This window comes from Zalophus californianus, chromosome 1, assembly GCF_009762305.2.
Source record: "Zalophus californianus isolate mZalCal1 chromosome 1, mZalCal1.pri.v2, whole genome shotgun sequence".
Classification (NCBI taxonomy): Eukaryota; Metazoa; Chordata; class Mammalia; order Carnivora; family Otariidae; genus Zalophus; species Zalophus californianus.
The window spans coordinates 30,322,352-30,340,379 of record NC_045595.1 but is presented as its reverse complement, the minus strand read 5'-3'; the positions used below and the strand labels follow the sequence as shown (position 1 = coordinate 30,340,379).

Genomic DNA, 18,028 nt, shown 5'->3' with positions numbered 1-18,028 from the left:
GCATTTTCTCTCACTCTGCCGCAGAACATAGCTTTGTTTTTGCTACCTTCTATGAAGAAGAGAAAGTTTTAACACCCAAAACATCCCCAGTAATTGTGCCTGACATAAGACAGAAAGAGAAGAAAAACAAAAGTCTGTCTGATCCAAGCAGCTCTACATTTTCATGTTAGGCACATGTTGAATTTTTAATGATGCAAATAATTCATAAAAATTTACAAGCAATCATAATGGATAATGAAATTATCATTCCCCACTTAAAGTGATGAAATTAATGACCACAGTTTCTATGAATTTCCTTGGATGATTGATAGAGGGAATTTTATTGTGCTTATAATGAACTGCCAGAGCCTGAGCTACTGACAGTCTGGTCGGAGGGAGGGAAGGTATTTGTAGGCAGAAAAAAAAGACATATATACTTTTTTTTGTGGCAATGTAGACTAGAGCTTAATTGAAAAGCAGTGTAATATTGATTCTGCTTTTCTCCATCATGGGAAAGGAGGGGAAACTATGCAGCAGCACTCGGAAGGTCACGGAGTTGTTTTCTTTATTTAAATCTGAAAGCAGTGAGGGGAGGGAAGGTTTAAAACACTAATGATTACTGAATTCTGATTTTCAACAAATTTACTTAGCATCTTACTCAGAGACAAATGCTTTCTTCCTCCTCCTCCTCTTTTTTCTCCTTTCTTCTCCTTCTTTTTCTTTTTCTTCTCCTTCTCCTTCTGCTTCTCTCCCTCCCCCTCTCCCTCTGGGGTTTGCCTCATATCTGTTGGTTGCTTGATAGTCCCACAATATTGTGAGACAGTCACATTAAGGCAGACCATTCTTTCTTCATCTAGATCTGTTTTCTAGGAATAGAGTGCAAATAGGTGTCTTAGAAATGCTTCATCAATCAAGTCTTCTTGACTTTGGCTGACCCCGTCCAATTGAGACATGTAATAGTCAACATTCATTCAATTCAGGTTCAATTCTTAGTTTACTAAATGAGATAACCCATGTAAAAGCACCTAGAACAATGACTCATAGTAAGCACTCAGTCAGAGCTTTGTCATTATTTTGCTAGAGAGTGGGAGAGCGGTGCTATAACTTCCTACTTCTAAAAGTCACTTTTGTAGTAACCCTTACAAAGTCACCATTCCAAGAGCTACTGTTCCAATGTGCCCATTAGCAACTCACAAACTAGAAAAGACAGTTTACCTGTGGTCAGCATCTCAAGGAAACTGAATAATTACTCTTTTCTTCCTTCAAGGGCCACCTAATATTAAGGGGAAATCTATGATTGGGAGACCAAAGGCTGTCCACCTGTTCATCTTCATGAAACTTAAAGTATTTTCTGTAGGCCTGTTTTCTCTTTGTCCAAAACTCTACTGTAGACTATCTGCAGTAGTTCACAAAAATAACCAAGCAGCAAAATCACCAGGGAAGATCACTGAAAATAAACACTCCTGGACAGGCTGCTCTCTATAAATTCTTGCATAGTAAGTATGAGATAGAACCTAGAAATCTCTATTTCAGTACCTTATCCATCCTCCCTCCAACTTATGATTTTGACACCCTTATCTTGTTCCATCAAAACTCTTCTATGCTCCCTGGTGTCTCCTTAGTCCAATCTATTTGGCACATTCTCAACCATCATCCTCAGTTACAAACCAACTAACATTTATTGAGAACTTTCAATGGCACCTGACACTGTGCTGAACCCTTAACACTCATTGTCTCATTTAATCCTCACAACTCCCAAAGGAGGTAGACATTATTATTTCCCCATTTACATGTGAGAAATTTGAGGCTCAGAGGGGTTAGAAGACCTATTCAAGATCACATAGCAAGTGTTCTGCCATATTTGTATCTGCACCAATACCTGACACAAGAAACCCAGGTGTGCCTGATTTCAGAGCTCCAGATCCTAAATGCTACATAATAAGTATCATGTCATCACGTATACATTATGTACGTACATATACAGTAATCAATGTATTACTCCCCTGCCAAAGACTCCCTATTCCTTGCAGCAGGGATCACAAACAGAAATGCTTACAAGGGTCAGGCAGCAAGTGCTGATTCCAGAAGATGATAGGGATAAGGACTAGGAGCTAAGCTTTGTGCCCACCCAGGTACAAAGCCTTTTCAAACAGTGGCCAGGTCTCTACCTCTTTACCTTCAGGAAATCATCAACATGATCAATAACGACCATTCATTAAAATACTAATCTTTACTGTTCTTTTTTAGACCTTTGCTTCTTAATTATGAGAATTTCTGTTATCATAGCTCAGGCGCTGACTTTGCAAAGAGGAGTAGAAAGTTTACCTTTGGAGAAGGCTCACAAAATTCAACTCAGCTTGGTTTTCTGACAACTGCGTGCACACTTACCCACATGTGTGGAGCATTCTAGGGTCTGCTGACCCCACCTGACATCCTGCAATCAATTCATCAGAGTAAAATGGCTAAGAATGGGACTCAAACATCAGGAAGGTTAAGTCACATTTGCCACTTAGCAAACATGTGACTTTTGTCAAATTACTTAATATTTCTAGGTTTTAGTTTCCTCATCTGTGACACAGGGTAAACAACCCTCACCACCCCATAGCATCACTATGGGTTAAATGAGATAGTATAGTGGAAAGCATGAAGAACAGTGCCTGGCTCACAGTAAGTGCTCAGTAAATGGGAGCTGTTGGGATGAACTGATGACCATGGTGGTGATTACTAGTTAAGATGGTTGCATGATGCAGCCTGGAGTGTAACCACTTGAGATTTCCCCAAGCCCTCTGCCTGCAAGAGTTAGGGAGTTAGGATTCAGGGAAGGGGTATTCTTTCATGGTCATGCTGATTGGTGATAACTCAGGAAGGACAGAGAGGAGTAGGGAGAAACAATGTATATGGAGGTCTCTCCTTTATCTTCTCCCTTTTTCTACGTCCCCCAGACCTTTTCCACCAACAGTGCCACCCACAGCAAATTGAATGGCCTGCCTTCCATCTTTCTAACCAAGCCTTTTAAGTGGTTTGATTACTTTCTTTTACATAGTAGTGATTAGTTTTACCTGATTATACCAGGATACCAATATTGGGATGAGAGGAGGACACCCTGGCCCCAACTTTGCTTAGAGATGACATTGGTTATCCAGAACCAAATTATTAGCTAACAAGAATTTCCTTGGTGCAGTTGGTCAGTTTCATTCAGAGTTTCTTGAAGTATTACCTACTACACACTATCCATTCATGAACCTTTTTGGGAAAAAGTTTCTCTAGTCACATAAGTTTGGGAAATGTTGTATGCTATGGCCCCTCTTGAAGATTCAGAATGTATATTAGCATAATAAAAACTCTGAGAAATCCTGCAGAAAGGCACCAGTTTTTGGTTAAGCCAGTATTTCCTGAGCCAGTTTCATCATGAGACCCTTCTTTCTTATAACATCTGCTAAGTAAACTCATGCTCAGGTACTTTCATCTTAGAGCTTGGGAGACTGAGAAAGAGCACTGGAGAGACAGGGAGACAGAGAGAAAGGGAAGGAGAAAGGGAGAGAGGATAACAAATCAGACTCATTCATTCACTCAATGAGTATTTTCAGGATGTTTGGTACCAGAGATAAAGTGCAGACCAAGAATTAGGTCCCTCCCTTCTGGTGGGTTTGAAGCTGTGATTCCCCCACCTCATTCTCCCTTTACTTCACTAAAGGAGGGAAAAGAGGAGGATGGAGACCCCTCTTCTCTGGTCTCAGCTCTAGCTCCACATCCTGGGACAGGATGTCCCCTGACTACCCACCTAATGTAGCCCTGCCCCAGCCATTATCTGTTTCATGAACCCATTCTACTGTCTTCATAGGTCCTATCATTTTCAGAAATCACCATGCGTATTTATTTGGTTATCTTCATGAGTGCAAGGACCTTCTCTGTCTTATTCATTGGGTCTTGCCCTGAGCCCAGAACAGTGCCTGGCACATATGGTGCTCAACATAGATTGGGCAGGTGGGTGAATTTGTGAATGAATAAACAAGTGAAAAACAATGACAAAAAGCAACAACAACAACAAATGAGCCCTTTAGAGGCTAAATCGATAAACCTGCTCTCATTCAATGGGAAACTCAAAAAGATCACCAAGGGAAGCTATCCAATCAATTTGCTATTGCCCACAATTCTGTGTTATTGCTCCCGCCTCTCATCCTTGCAAGTGCGGGGCAAAAGTCATTTACCTGGCACCCACTGATTCATCTCCATTATAGACATAATGCACTCAGGTCCCTTATCTGTTGAATTGAATTGGGTTAAAATAAGTAGAATCAGAGGGCTCAGAAGCCTGGCAGACCCTGGACCTGGCCTAGAATTGTAGCTGTGGGTGGATAAGGAAGACGCAGGTGGGGACACTCAGGGAGAGGTTAGAGGGGGAGTTTTTGGTGGGTTCCTGTACAGACTAGAGAAAATCCCCATGTACAGCCCTATTATTATCACTGCACCTGTCACTAGCTTTTCAGTGTTTTGTATGTTATAGGCACTATACCAAATAGTTTATATGCTTTATTTCATTTAACCTCATAGCAGCTTAGAAATTGAAACTCTGGTGAGTTTTCAGTTGAGGTAGCTGATGCCCAAAGAATTTAAGTAGCCTCCCATGGTTATACAGCTTTTAAGTGGCAAAGAACAGATTCCCAGCTGGCCTAGTGAGTTTGGAATAGTCTATTTATAATGAATGAAAATTATTCTGACATTAAAATTCACAAATAGCACTATTTCAAAATTGATTATTGGTTCAACAAGTATTTATGACGTGCCTTCAGTGTGCTAGGCATTAGTCTAGATACAGATATGCAGAGAACAAAGAAGACAAAAGCCTCTGCCCTTCACAGAGCTTGGCTTCTAGTGATAGGAGACACTAAATAAAGACAAAAACAAGAGTAAAACATATGTTGGATAGCAGTAAGTGCTCAGGAGAAAAATAGAGTAGGGAAGGAGAACGAGGAGTGCTGGGGTTCCTGTTTTCTTCAGGACAGTCAGGGGAGAGTTCACTGATAAAGTGACTGTGGGTAGAGCCTGGATGAAGCTGGAGACAGACTGATGCAGAATACTGGGGGAGGAGCATTTCAAAAAATAGGAAACCTCAAGTGCAAAGGCCCTGAGTGGAAGTATGTTTAGGATTTTTGAAGAACAACAAAGAGACTCTTTTTTTTTTTTTTTTACAGTTTTTTTAAGGATTTTATTTATTTATTTGACAGAGAGAGACACAGCGAGAGAGGGAACACAAGCAGGGGGAGTGGGAGAGGGAGAAGCAGGCTTCCCAATGAGCAGGGAGCCCGATGCGGGGCTCGATCCCAGGACCCTGAGATCAGGACCTGAGCCGAAGGCAGACGCTTAACGACTGAGCCACCCAGGCGCCCCACAAAGAGACTCTTGTAGCTGGAGCTGAGTAAAGGACAGTGAAAGTGACAAGGTCAGAGGCAATGCAGGTCCAACTTATGTAGGGCCTTGGAGGCCTTGGTGAAGATTTTGTCATTTATTTTGACTGAGGTGGGGAAGCATTGGGAAGGTTTTGAACAGAGGAGTGATCATAGATGATTTACATTTTAAAGGATTACTCTGGCTTCTGTGGGCTTGCAGGACACAAGGAAAATGCAGAAAAACAAGTTAGAAGGCTATTGTAATAAACCAAGGGAGAGATGATGGTGACTTGGACCAGGGTGGGGTCAGTGGAGCAATGAGAAGTGGTCCAATTATGCCTGTACTTTGAAGATAGGACCAACAGATTTGCTGGAGTCACAGATGATTCCAGAGCAATTGGAAGGATGGAATTGCAAATTGCTGACCCGAGGAAGACTTCAGGAGGAGCCAGTTTGGATTTGGGGTAGAGATTAAAAGTTGAGTGTTAAACATATTAAGTTGGAGTGCCTATTAAACATCACTGGTGTGCTCAGTGTGGACCAGGATTTCTCAACCTCAGCATTACTGACCTTTTGATCTGGATCAGTCTTCATTGCAGGAGACTGCCCTGTTCATTGTAGGATGTTTAGTGTCATCCCTGGCCTCTATCCAAAGATGCTAGTCGTGACCCCCAACCACAGTCATGACTGCCAAAAATGTCTCCAGGCATTACCAAATGTGTCCGGGGAGGAGGAAGGGAGCAAAACAGCCCCCACTGAGAACCACTGCTGTGGACAGAGAAAAGAAGAGGTCTGCAGACTGAGGCCTGGGTGTGCTAAAGTTTAGAGAGAAGAGGAAGAAAAGCAGCAAAGGGGACTGAGGAGACATGGCCAGTGAGATGGAAGGAGGACCAGAAGAAGGAATCTGTGCTTCACTTGCTGTTTGAATGATTCTAAATAGATATCTTAATCATAAACCTCTGTAAACAAGTCTACCAAAATGCATAGAATGTAATGGTAAAAGATTATGGTTGGTCCAACCACCCAGCTATGCCAAAGAAAGGGTTTTGTGTGTTTGTTTGTTTTTTATAAGATTAGTCATGACTAAATTTGTGATAGCCTCCAAATTCAACCACTTGGCTTTCTAAAGTTCCTTTTAAAGCCCAGTTACCTCCAGGACCCTATTCATAAGAGCAGCTCACATGTATTTAGCCAAGCCATAGTATGTGCTCACTGTGCCAATGTTTTACCTGAATTATATAATTAATTCTTTGTAATAACCGCATATGGTAGGTATTTTGCTTATTTCCAGTCTACAGATGAGGAGACTAAGGCTCAGAGAGGTTATGGATCTCTTGCCCACAATCAGACAGCTCCTCAGAGGTGGAGCCAGGATTCACACCAGTGCATACAACTGTAAAGCCCACATTTCTAACCTCAGTACCTTCAGATTTTTCTCAGAAGTTGCACCTGGCTTCGTTTTCTGCCACTCGACTTTCCAAGCACTGAGCCTAAATGAGGTGGAAACCATAAAAAGCAAAGCTGAGCACCTGACAAGTGGGAGCAGCAGGAATCGAGGGACACTCAGAATCTGACGAGTTCCAAATGGATTTCATTGTATGCCTTGCACACATCTCTAAACAAGGAAGGGAAGATGCAGGAAGGACCAAAAAAAAAAAAAAAAAGTCTCCACTGTGAAAAGATAACTAACACTTGTAAGGGCCTTAGAAGCATTAAAAGGTTTTTACAACCGTTATCCACTCGGGGAGTTAAAGAAGACAAGTTTTGTTACTGTCAAATCCATAGCAAACAAGAAAACTTAGTCCCGAGCTGAATGATGGGCCCTCGCATTGGGCATTCCAGGTACGCTTGGTTGAGCACTCTCCTGTAAGTTTATGTCTCCCTAATACTGAGACAAGGAGAGTACACAGACCTTACCGGTGGAAATGCGTGGCAGAAATATCTGTCCATTTACTTTACCTGGACAGAGGACATAAAACCACTGATTTTTATTAGGAATGTGTGCAAGTTAGAATTGAAGGAAATTATAGTTAATTCTGGCTCTTATCAATTGGTGAGCCTTCAAATTTATTATTTCAGAATGAAACCAGTGCCAGTCATGACATTTTAGTTACATCTGGGCCCAAGACATCTGGCCTTATTGGTTAGACTCAAGTAGGTACAGTGCCTGGGCCCAAATAGTGTTCAAGAGCCTAAGAAACTATCGAAACCTCAAAAGGAAATGGATTGATTCTTAAATAAAGATAACTGCAAAATCAAAAATAATATTGAATTAAATGTCTTTTAATTAGTCGACTGCAATTCAACTTTCATCCAGTTTTTTATACATTTTTTACGACGTGGTTTAGAGTACCTTTAGCATGTTTAACGTTATGTGGGTGGGAATCCCAAAGTAAGAATAGCTAGGCCCTGTGGAGGACCCTGATGGCCAGTGCAAGGAGAGCCAAATTTGACTGCAAATATGGGTGGTATTTTCACTCTACTGAGATAGTATCGGTAGAGATGATCAAGATGGCTTGACTAGTGGTGATAGTTCTCTACAACTCGGATTTGTCATTTTTGAAGGACTTCTCTGGCTCCAGATTGGGCCAATGCCATACCTTTGGCTTCAAGAGCAATTTCCCCAATGCTTTCAGCCTTCAGTCCATACTGAAGGGCATTTGGCCAGCTGGCCCATTCACCATTTCCCTTTGAGACTCCTGGCATTCATGGCCACTCCCAGTGGTTTCTCATAAATGTTAAACAGAGAAAAAAAAGAACAAAACCGCTAGCCAGTCCCAGAGGAAGAGACAAGCATGGCTCACAACAGTGCCCTCAGGGATCCTTCTCTGTGGGATGATGAGAACCCAGCCCATGAAAGCAAAACCAACAACAGTTCCCATAATCCCCTCCATCAAAGGCACCTGGGAGGTCTCACAGGATGGGGCTGGCTGCATGGAGGACAGCCAAACCTCTGAATGGCTGTGCCTGAACCCCTCAAGTGCTGCCTCTGTGTGCCCACTGCAGCTTGGGTGCCCACTCAGAGCCACAAATGCTGGGGGCACTCCACTGCTGCTGAGGTTGGCTTCGTGGTCATTGCTTTCCATGTAGGAGGCTCGAGCGGGGGCACCTTTGATGTGGCAAGGGCTTCCTCTGGGAGCACTTGACCGCAAGTGGTTTGAGAGACATTGGCTGCCTGCCTTGGTCTTGGGAGGTATTGACACTCTTGCTTATTAGGGGACCCGGACCGTGCTTTTGGCAGCCTTCAGCCAGCACAATCAGGCCTCAGTCCAGTTCTCATACTGTGGAGAGACTGGCAAACAGGGAGGCTGTTTTCTGAGGACGTATGAGCTGGGAACTATTTTTTTTCCAAGGCAGCAAGGTCATTAGGCAGGCATTTATTGAATGACTGCAATAGACTTTTTAATCATATGAAAGGACAATAAGATACATCTGGGTTCTCCAGGATATGCTATTGTACCTGACAACTCTAGACCAAACTGTAGGACATAGAGTAGAACCAGGATGATGTGATTAAGTACCAAACAGAGGCACTGTATCAGTTGGCTATTGCTCTGTAACAAACTGTCTGAAAACTCAATGGCTTAAAACCGTAGTCATTTATTTCCTTCACTCATGTGCGAATTGGTGGGGGCTGGCTGATTCATGCCAGGCTCAGCTGGGTGGCTCTGATTCAAGATGTGGGTCTGGTTGGTCTTGGCTCCTCACTGTGGGTTGGGCTCAGGCCTGTTCCTGCATCTTGGTTGCAGGCTGGAGCAATAACAGCTACTGCTTCTGGTGATAACAGAGGCACTGGAGGTCAAGCCCCACCACGCAAGCACGTTGCAAGCCTCCGCTTCCATCACATCTGCTGATATCCCACTGGCCCACCCTCCTCCTGGCATCTCCAACCTCCCTCCTTCTGGTTTATTTTCCTCTATAGCAATGTGTGATAAATGTAAGAGGTATGAAAGACCTGATGATGAAGTGGACACGGGGTGAAGAAGAGAAAACAAGAGTGAAGTCTGGGTGACTGGCAGTTCCTTTGGCTAAGCCGGGGAAGCCTTAGAGGAGCAGTTGTGAGGGGAGAAAGCTAAAGCCGAGGTTTGGATACATTTGATTTCAGATTCCTGGAGAGGAGACATTCCAGTGGAAATGTCAAGTAGGCGAACCAGAGCCTTCACGTCTCCGCCTCGCAGACAACCCAATTTCTACAAAGCAAATGCCTCATTTATGTAGATAAGAGGTAGTTTAGCTTTTCTGGTACATTAAAGGTCCCAAATCACATCCTATCAATTAGTTTCCATGAGACACACTGTGATGGCACAATTGATTGGCTTGGCATAGAATATCATGCAGTCTGCCTGAAAGGCAGGCCGGAAGATTTTAATGCAGTTGTCTCCAGGCAATTATTAACTTTCCCTCTTAGCAACGGGACCAAGGTACTTTCATTCCCTGAAATGACAATTCTCCCTTGTTAAAGCTCACAGTTAATTTTAAGAACCACATCAATTTAACACCCAGCTCACATGAGCCATATACCTTGAATAAATGCAAATCCTGTCTACGTGGCATGAATTATGGCCTTATGCTGAGCATTGCCATGGCAACTAATGACATCATCCCCCAAGACCAACCTGCACAAAATCCAATTCTCCAAGGGTCCTTATTTGCCTAAAGTGGATGTGTTGTCTTGGCTTATTCACATATGCATTTGTAAATATCACTCTGTTGTCAAAGGTTTGCAGTAGATGTTTACTGTCATTTTGGGAGGTATATTCCCTTTGTGGCAAATGTTTTTTTTTCATGGGGGGAGGGGGTGGAGGAAATTCTAATGAAAATTACTGTGTGTATTTGATTAGCAACATTTGTTGATAACATATGGTCTGAGGAGGCTTCCGCAAATAAGAGGCTTTAAATAGTAAACAGAGATGTGACTGTGATGAAGCAGATGCTCTCCAAACACACAGTAGAAGGTTGCTTTGCAGTGGATTTCTCCATCCCTCCACCTGAGCATATTCCTCTCCCTTATTTTCTCCCCCGGATCAAAGTGCTCACTTTCAAAGCAGTGGCACTGTGGGTTAGGTTTGGAGAAATAATGTGCTGTGACTTTAAAAAATCATCTCCATTCCCCAAAATATGAATTATCTGCTACTCATGTTTATTATTTGATATTAATAATGATGTAGTGTGACTAAATGAGTCAGCCAGCTCAAGTGGATCTGGAAGCAGCATTTGGGTACCACGTGTCTGAAATGCTATGATACACAATCCCCAATTTTCCAATACACCGAGAGTGCTGGAGAAGGCTCCATGAAGAATTTAGAGCAGCAAATCGAATCACCATGGGCTGAGCTGTCCTTGTAAGTGCATGTTTACAGTTTATCTTCGTGGATATGCTCCAGTGAGCCTACTTCCTTCTGATCTGCTAATGAAAATAAAAGTATTCCCATTAGATTGAACCAGCAATTTCACTGTGTCTATCAGGGGTCAGCATGCTCTTTCTATATGGACCAGAAAGTAAATAATTTAGGCTTGTTGGCCAGATGGTCTCTGTCAAAACTACTCTGCTCTGCCTTTGAAGTGCAAAAGCAGCATGGGCGGTATGTAAAGGGGTGAACGTAGCTGTGTCCTAATAAAACTTTATTGATAGGCATTAAAATTTGAATTTCATGTAATTTTCTTGTGCCACAAAACATTCTTCTTTTGATTATTTTCAGTCATTTAAAAATGAAAAAACCATTCCTAGCTCATCAGCCATATGTAAGCAGGTATTTGGTCAGACTTGGCCCCTGGGACATAGTTTACCAACCCCTGGTCTATAATCCTACAGTGAAAGACACAACTTTTTAGTGTTTTCCATGTGCTAGGTATTGAGTTGAACAGTGTATATACAATAGCTTATCTCCTATTTATTCGTCCATCAATCCTCTGGGGTCACTATTATCCTTATTCCCAATTAAAGATGTGAAAGTCAAGGCTCAAGCTCACTCTAATAAGTGTTATCATTTCTGCATCTGACACCTCTGCAGGTAAAACACAATATCCCTAAGTACTGATGTCTCCTTCACCGTTTGGATCCACAGCAGCTCCTAACACAGTGACTTGCACATGGTGGGACATGCAGGAAGTCTTTTCTTTTCTTTTTTTTTTTTAATACTTTATTTATTTATTTGACAGAGAGAGACATAGCAAGAGCAGGAACACAAGCAAGGGGAATGGGAGAGGGAGAAGCAGGCTTCCCGCCAAGCAGGGAGCCCGATGTGGGGCTCGATCCCAGGACCCTGGGATCATGACCTGAGCCGAAGGTAGACGCTTTAACGGACTGAGCCACCCAGGTGCCCCTGCAGGAAGTATTTTCTAAATGAAGAAAGAAATGAAGGGCTAATTAGAGGTATGATCCCTAGAGCAGTAGAAGTCAGAGTTTCACCCAGTGCCACAGAGAGCTGGACTGTTCCTATATTTATTCCCTACCCTCTTGTAAAATGTACTTGGTTTGGAATGGACTCAACCATGTGTCAATACACGTTGCTTTATATTTGGAGGTACCACTCTGAGTGATTGCATTTCTAGAGTCTATGTTTATGTGCTGATGGCTGGAAAGACCAGAAGTGACGATAATAGTCCATTTTATAACTTGGTGGCACTTTCCAGCATTATACCATTGACATTCACATTGTAGCCAGCCCTTGGCCTCATGAGTTAACCATCCTTGGTATGCTGGGTCTCCACTGCATGCTGCCAGCCTCAGTGTGCACTGCGGAGAGTTGCTGTGCTCCTAAAAATCATCTTATCTCTAAGGATATGAAGGTCTCAGTTTTGCTCAAAGGAGGCAGTCATACCCTTGGCTATCCCAAATGTCACATCTCCCCACAATCCCCTGAATTTGGTGACATGATTATTCTGAATTTGTCACTTCTTCCTAGTCACTAAATAAGTATTTGTTGTGTGCCAAGTCCTGTGCTTGGTGCAGGAAATTAATTAAAAATAAAAAGTTATGCCATGCTCCCTGCTCCCAAGGTGTACGTTATCTAGGGAAAGAGCCAGATACACACACAGATAATTGTCAGACTACACTATGATACAGTGTTACGTGTTACTGAGAGGCAGTGAAGCTCTATGGTTTCATGCATGGGCTCTGCGGTCAAAAACCCTAGGTGTTTAAAGCATGGCTCTGTGATAGTCTGAAACCCTGGTCCAGTTACTTAACCTCCCCAAGTCCTAGTTTCTCCATTTATAAAGTGGGGATAATAACAGAATATACCTCATAAGAGCAGTCAGAAGGATTAAACGAGATAATCCATGAAAAGCACTCAGCCCGGGATGGCAAAATTTAAGCACTGGCTAATTGGTGACTATTTTTAGCTTTTCTGTGAGCTAGCTCTATGGTGTGATTATAGTGGCAGATATGATGAGGTCACAAAAAAGGGCGACCTCACCCACTTTACCTGTGTTCAGAGAGAAGTTCGTTAACCTCTCCAACTGCTGCTTGCAATAAATATTATCAACCTCTGGTCTTCTCAAATCAAACTGCAATTGTGTTTCAGTTCTGGGAAACTTTTAAGAAGTGGTATCCATCTTAATAACCACAGTCTCAGTGCACAGCAAAGCCAAAGAAATGAGCAGAGAAGAATGCAACATTGAAAAATAGAATCATTGAATGATGTGTGGCCCCACCAAAAGGCCAAGGCTTGGCAAAAGTAGTTACAAACGTAACTGATTTAACTGGATCAAGACACAGAGCAGTGAGTTGGTGGAACATGAGAGGAAGACCATATGGTGCCATGGTTGAGTTTGGGTCGTGAAATCAGACTGCCATTTGTGCTCCTTGTGTGTGATCCTGGACACATTATAGCCTGTCTGGGTCTGAGTATCTTGTCTGTAACTGTGAGAGTAACCCTTATAAGCTTTTCACAGGATGGCCAAGAGGACGTAAAAAAAAATGAAATGCAAGTAACACTTTTGAGGGAGGAATTTGTGCCTAGCACATAGTAATCTCTGAATAAATATTAGCTGTTTGTTGTAAAGATAGTCAGGTCTCTCTGTGGCTAGAAAAAGACAGAGTGGACATTTCCATGACTTTTTTTTTTCAAAAGGGAAAGGGACAGGAAACAGTACTTATAATTAAATCTCCCTGGGTCTTCTATGACTAGGAAGCATCTACAAAAAGAAGTCAGGAGTTGTTCTCTTATGAAGTCCAAGGACTACAGTGAAGGGTGAAGTTTCATGTCAACACCATTGACAGAAATTTCCACTGCATTGCCCATCCTCAGTCCCAGCTAAACAGGCTGGGTGTCATTGAACCCAGATCCTTATTTATGTGCTTATGACTCATGCAACTACACAGGCCCTACGCTCAGACCTATGTTTGGTTTAATGCTCTGCATTGCCATCTTGAAATTCTTAATTATTTTATCCTTCACCCTGTTTGTTAAGTGAAGTTTGATGGAACAATGGAGCATGCATTTGAGCAGAACTACTCTGAAAAAGAGAAAGACTCTGTATTTCAATACCTTTAGTGGCACTTTCTCCTGCTTTTTGAAGAAGGAGCCCCACATTTTCATTTTGCACAGGCCTTGAAATGACATAGCCCATCCCGATTAGACTGGAGACTTTTCTCTTTTTGCCTGCTTTACTGGGCCAGCCTGCCGTTTTGAAATCTGATGGATAAATTGGGATTCAGCAGTGACCTAAAAAATTGAGGTGAGCCAAGGGTCATGGTGGGAAGCCAAAAGCACAGCTGCAGATCTGGGGGAAAGGAAAAACCACTCAGTGTCCGAATGGACTGGGTCGTCAGGGCAGCCTCCAGTGGCTTGAACTGCATCCAACTGACAGTGTGGAGGCCTCACTCTGCCCTACAGTCTGAGTCATGTTGAATGCCTGATGAGCTGAGCATCCGTGGGTAGCAGCAAACCAGTTCCAACAACAGTATCACAGAGATACAGTGTGGGGGACCCCAGGGGGGGCACTGAAATCAAAGTCTCTTTGTGGCTTGGTGTTAATGCATCTCATTCCAGAACTCTTGATTTCCAGAAGGAATCTTCCTCATCTCCATGACCAATCATGATAAATGCCCGAAGAGATTAAAAGCACAATTCATCACAAAGAATAAATTAATGATCATGGTTTTTGCCAATATTGCTAATTATTAATAATGCTTGTTATTGATAATTATGACAGTATTAGCAGGGAAAGCTGTAACATGGGAATTAAGGGATTTGGGTTCTAGCCCTTGGTCAAAATTCCCTGGAGTAAAACGGACAAGATCTTGAGTTTCTTCTCAGTTTTCTTATCTGTGAAATGGGGATGATAACTATTTTACTACTTACACTGTGTAGTAGGAAGGCACTGTCGTAGATTCTTAATATGTGTTGAATGGATAACGCAAAATAGAAGTGATCCTCAGAGTTACTAGAATATATCTTACATATTCTTATTTTGGGGAGGAAAGGTAGCCAAATTTTGTTGGGTTCTCATGCTCTTTCAAGCCTGTTACTATTTACTTTTTATTTTTTTATCCTTTTATTTATTTATCTTTATCTTATTTTTATTTATCTTTATTTTGTCACTACTCTGAAATGAGGCCATTTTATAGCTGAGGACACTGAGGTACAGGGACATTAATTACTTGCCCCAAGTCCTAAGTGACTAACCAGGATTTGAAGTAAAGGTGTCTGATTCAAAACCCTATACTTTGTCATGTTGCTTTTGCTAGTAAATTGATTCCCTGTCTTAGGAGCTTTCTGCAGTAGCTGATGACCAAAATTAGGAGCTTCTATCTGTACATCTAACATTGTGCTGTTGTGTTTGGAACCTGTTGCTTCTTTTTCTGTCTCCTGTCTTTTTGAATATCTTCTCCCTTTCTCAGTCATGACTATTGGGTTTTCCTCAATGACTTTTTATCCCTTGGCTTCCAATCTGGGCTCCTCCTTACCTCCACTTTTCTGGTGCCATCTTGTCAACTTCCTCTAGATTGCTCATGTCTTTGAATTTAGTCAACAGGATTTATATTTGAGCGCAACATGGAGACTAGAAGTCATTTCTATGATTCACAAAAGTAGAAATACAACCAACAAACAGAGTAATACATTCAAGCCTGCTATTAGTCAAAGAAATGCCCATGAAAACACCAAAGACAAAGTAAGCCAGAAGAAAAAGTGAATAGGGGCATCCCTTGAAGGCAAGAAGCACTGTGATTCGCGCTCATTCCCAGATGCTGGGACAATGGTTGCCACCTTTGTGGAAAGTATTTTGGGAATCGGTATCCCAAGACTTGAAAGTGTTCATTGATGAGCAGAATTCCTGCAGCATTGTAAGAGCAGTATAATGTTTATTGATATTTCCCAAGGAAATAATCAAAGTTGAAGTTTAAAAAGTCATGTCCAGCCCCATCTCAATAATAGAAAAATGGTTAAATAAATTATGATGTACCTATAAGGAATTATACGGCCATTAAAAATAATATTTTAATGTATATTTTACGGTATGGACGTTGGCCATCATATAAGGCTTAATGAAAAAAAAAAAACCTCTCTACCAAATTATATCTATTCCTGTTTCCTAGTTCTGTAAAAGAATGTATATTTGGCATCCCTTCTTTATTCACCAATAAGTAATTACAAATCCAGTGATTGCTAGGACAGAAAATTAAACAGTGTGTTCCAGAGAATTTAACACCGGACCACATTTAGACTGGGAGACCAGGGATGGGAAAGTGTTATTGAAGCTGAGCTCTGAAGAGGTAGCCAGGTGGGGAGAAGCATTGCCAACAGAGGGAAGCATGCGTGCAGGGGCCCTGCGGTGGCATAGTTAGGAGCAGGCGAGTGGGTGACTACACGCAGTGGGTCTGGATTGCACCCTGGGGGCTCAGTGCAATCCAGTGGACGCTTCTGGAAGATCGCACTGACTGTAGGTACAGAAAGGCTGGTAGGGCTCTGTGATAACAATGATGAGTAGAGGAAAAGGCCCCGTCTGAGGGACCCATCGGCGGCTTGTGTCCACCCCGGCTAGCACCCCACCCAGATGCTAGTTAAGCCAGGCTTTGCTCTCAGGAGATCTCAGACTCAGATTTCCACAGACAAGTAGGAAAGGGCATTTCCCACTTCTCCTCTTTCTACCTTCCACTCCTTCGAGCTCCATCCATTCCTCTATTCAACTCATCTTTGAATGCCAGAGGAAATGGGGCCCCCCGCCTCCCCACGACTACTGACGTATTTTAAAATACATTTTTTAAATTATTATGTTATGTTAATCACCATACATTACATCATTAGTTTTTGATGTCGTGTTCCAGGATTCACTGTAAAATGCATTTTAAAGTCGGATGTTGGCTCTGACCGAATGAACCCCTGTCTCAAAATCTAGAACTGCAGTATCCAAGAACTAGGGATTCAAAGGATCCAAGGAAACATTTGTGGCGACCCTGAAATAGTTCGTAAGGGTAGCAAATGCGCGGGGAAAAGTTCTCGACACCTCGATTCCATGCTAGTTCCAAGTGATTCCTGGTAGTGCTCTGTGAAGACCCGTGGCAACTTTCTGAGCATCTGTCTTGCATTTGCCTAACAAGTTAATTAACACTTTTTGTCACTCTGGCAGCTTTGGAGGGAGGCAAGGGGAGGGGGATGTGACAGCCAATGCTGCCTCGGGTTAACCCTGCATTCCCCCTACTCAGGAGGAAGGCAGCTGCGTTTAGCATTGTCAAGGCAGAGGGCTCCGCACTGACCTTTCTGATTCTGTCCACAGCTGGGGTACCCAGGGTGACTTCTCGACCACCCACGCACTGCCAGCTGTGAAGGTGAAACTGTTCACAGAGAGCACAGGGGTTCTGGCCTTGGAGGACAAGGAGCTCGGACGGGTAAGCACTCCCCATCAGAAGGAGCTCCAGAGAGCTGTGTCCCCAGGTCCCAAGAGGCAGCATTGCCAAGTACAGAAAGGTCCAGCTTCGGGTTTGGATCCACAGGCTCTACTCTCCATTGACTGTGTGACCTTGGGCGAGTCCCTCAACCTCTCCAACCCTCCATTTCTCCTCTTAAATCTGGGCTACCAATAGTGCACCCTGCAGAAGATACAGCAGAGGTTCTCTACACCCTCAGACCCGGACACCCTTTAGAGCAAAGATTTGCAATGCCCTTCCCATCCTGCAGTGAAATTCTTGGATAATTTAACAAGCAGGCCCACCTAACAATTTAAAAATCTGTACAATAATGTAATATGAAGAAGAAATAAAAGGGAATTAATTAATAATGAAATAACTTCAAAATGTAAAGATTCAGGCACAACTGCACTAGAAGACCTAAAGAAGGAACACTGTCCTTGTTCCCACGTAGGGAACCACTCTGAAGGTCACGGCGACAAAACCCGCCATGGAGGGGAGAAGCTCCAAAGCTTAAATGTCAGTAAACTGATTTCTTCAAACTGCCCACAAGTTTTGGTAACACAGTTTCCTCCATTTCCCTGGAAAAGTGCCAAAAATACTTCAACTCTATATTGTTCCAAATTATAAAAATGGCTATTAAATGATTCATGAATCAGGCAGGATCCCATCTGCAAGTAGAGGGGGCTCCAAGAAGATGTACAAAAACCAAGGTTTCTGCAGGACAATGGGGCAAGAAATTGCCAGCAAAAGAAGAGGATTGTTTAGGCAAGATGGCTCTCCTTTAGGGGGAAAAGTGAGGGGTCTTATC

General features: G+C 42.7%; 1 protein-coding gene across 1 annotated transcript in view; it reads left to right on the top strand.

Moving 5' to 3' along the window:
* The window catches only part of CADPS (calcium dependent secretion activator), a 476,365-nt gene that overhangs the window by 274,681 nt on the left and 183,656 nt on the right, over positions 1-18,028 (top strand). The window contains exon 7 of the mRNA XM_035728423.1: positions 17,088-17,199. Coding sequence (XP_035584316.1) covers positions 17,088-17,199 — 112 coding nt within the window. The remainder of the gene's footprint in view (positions 1-17,087; positions 17,200-18,028) is intronic.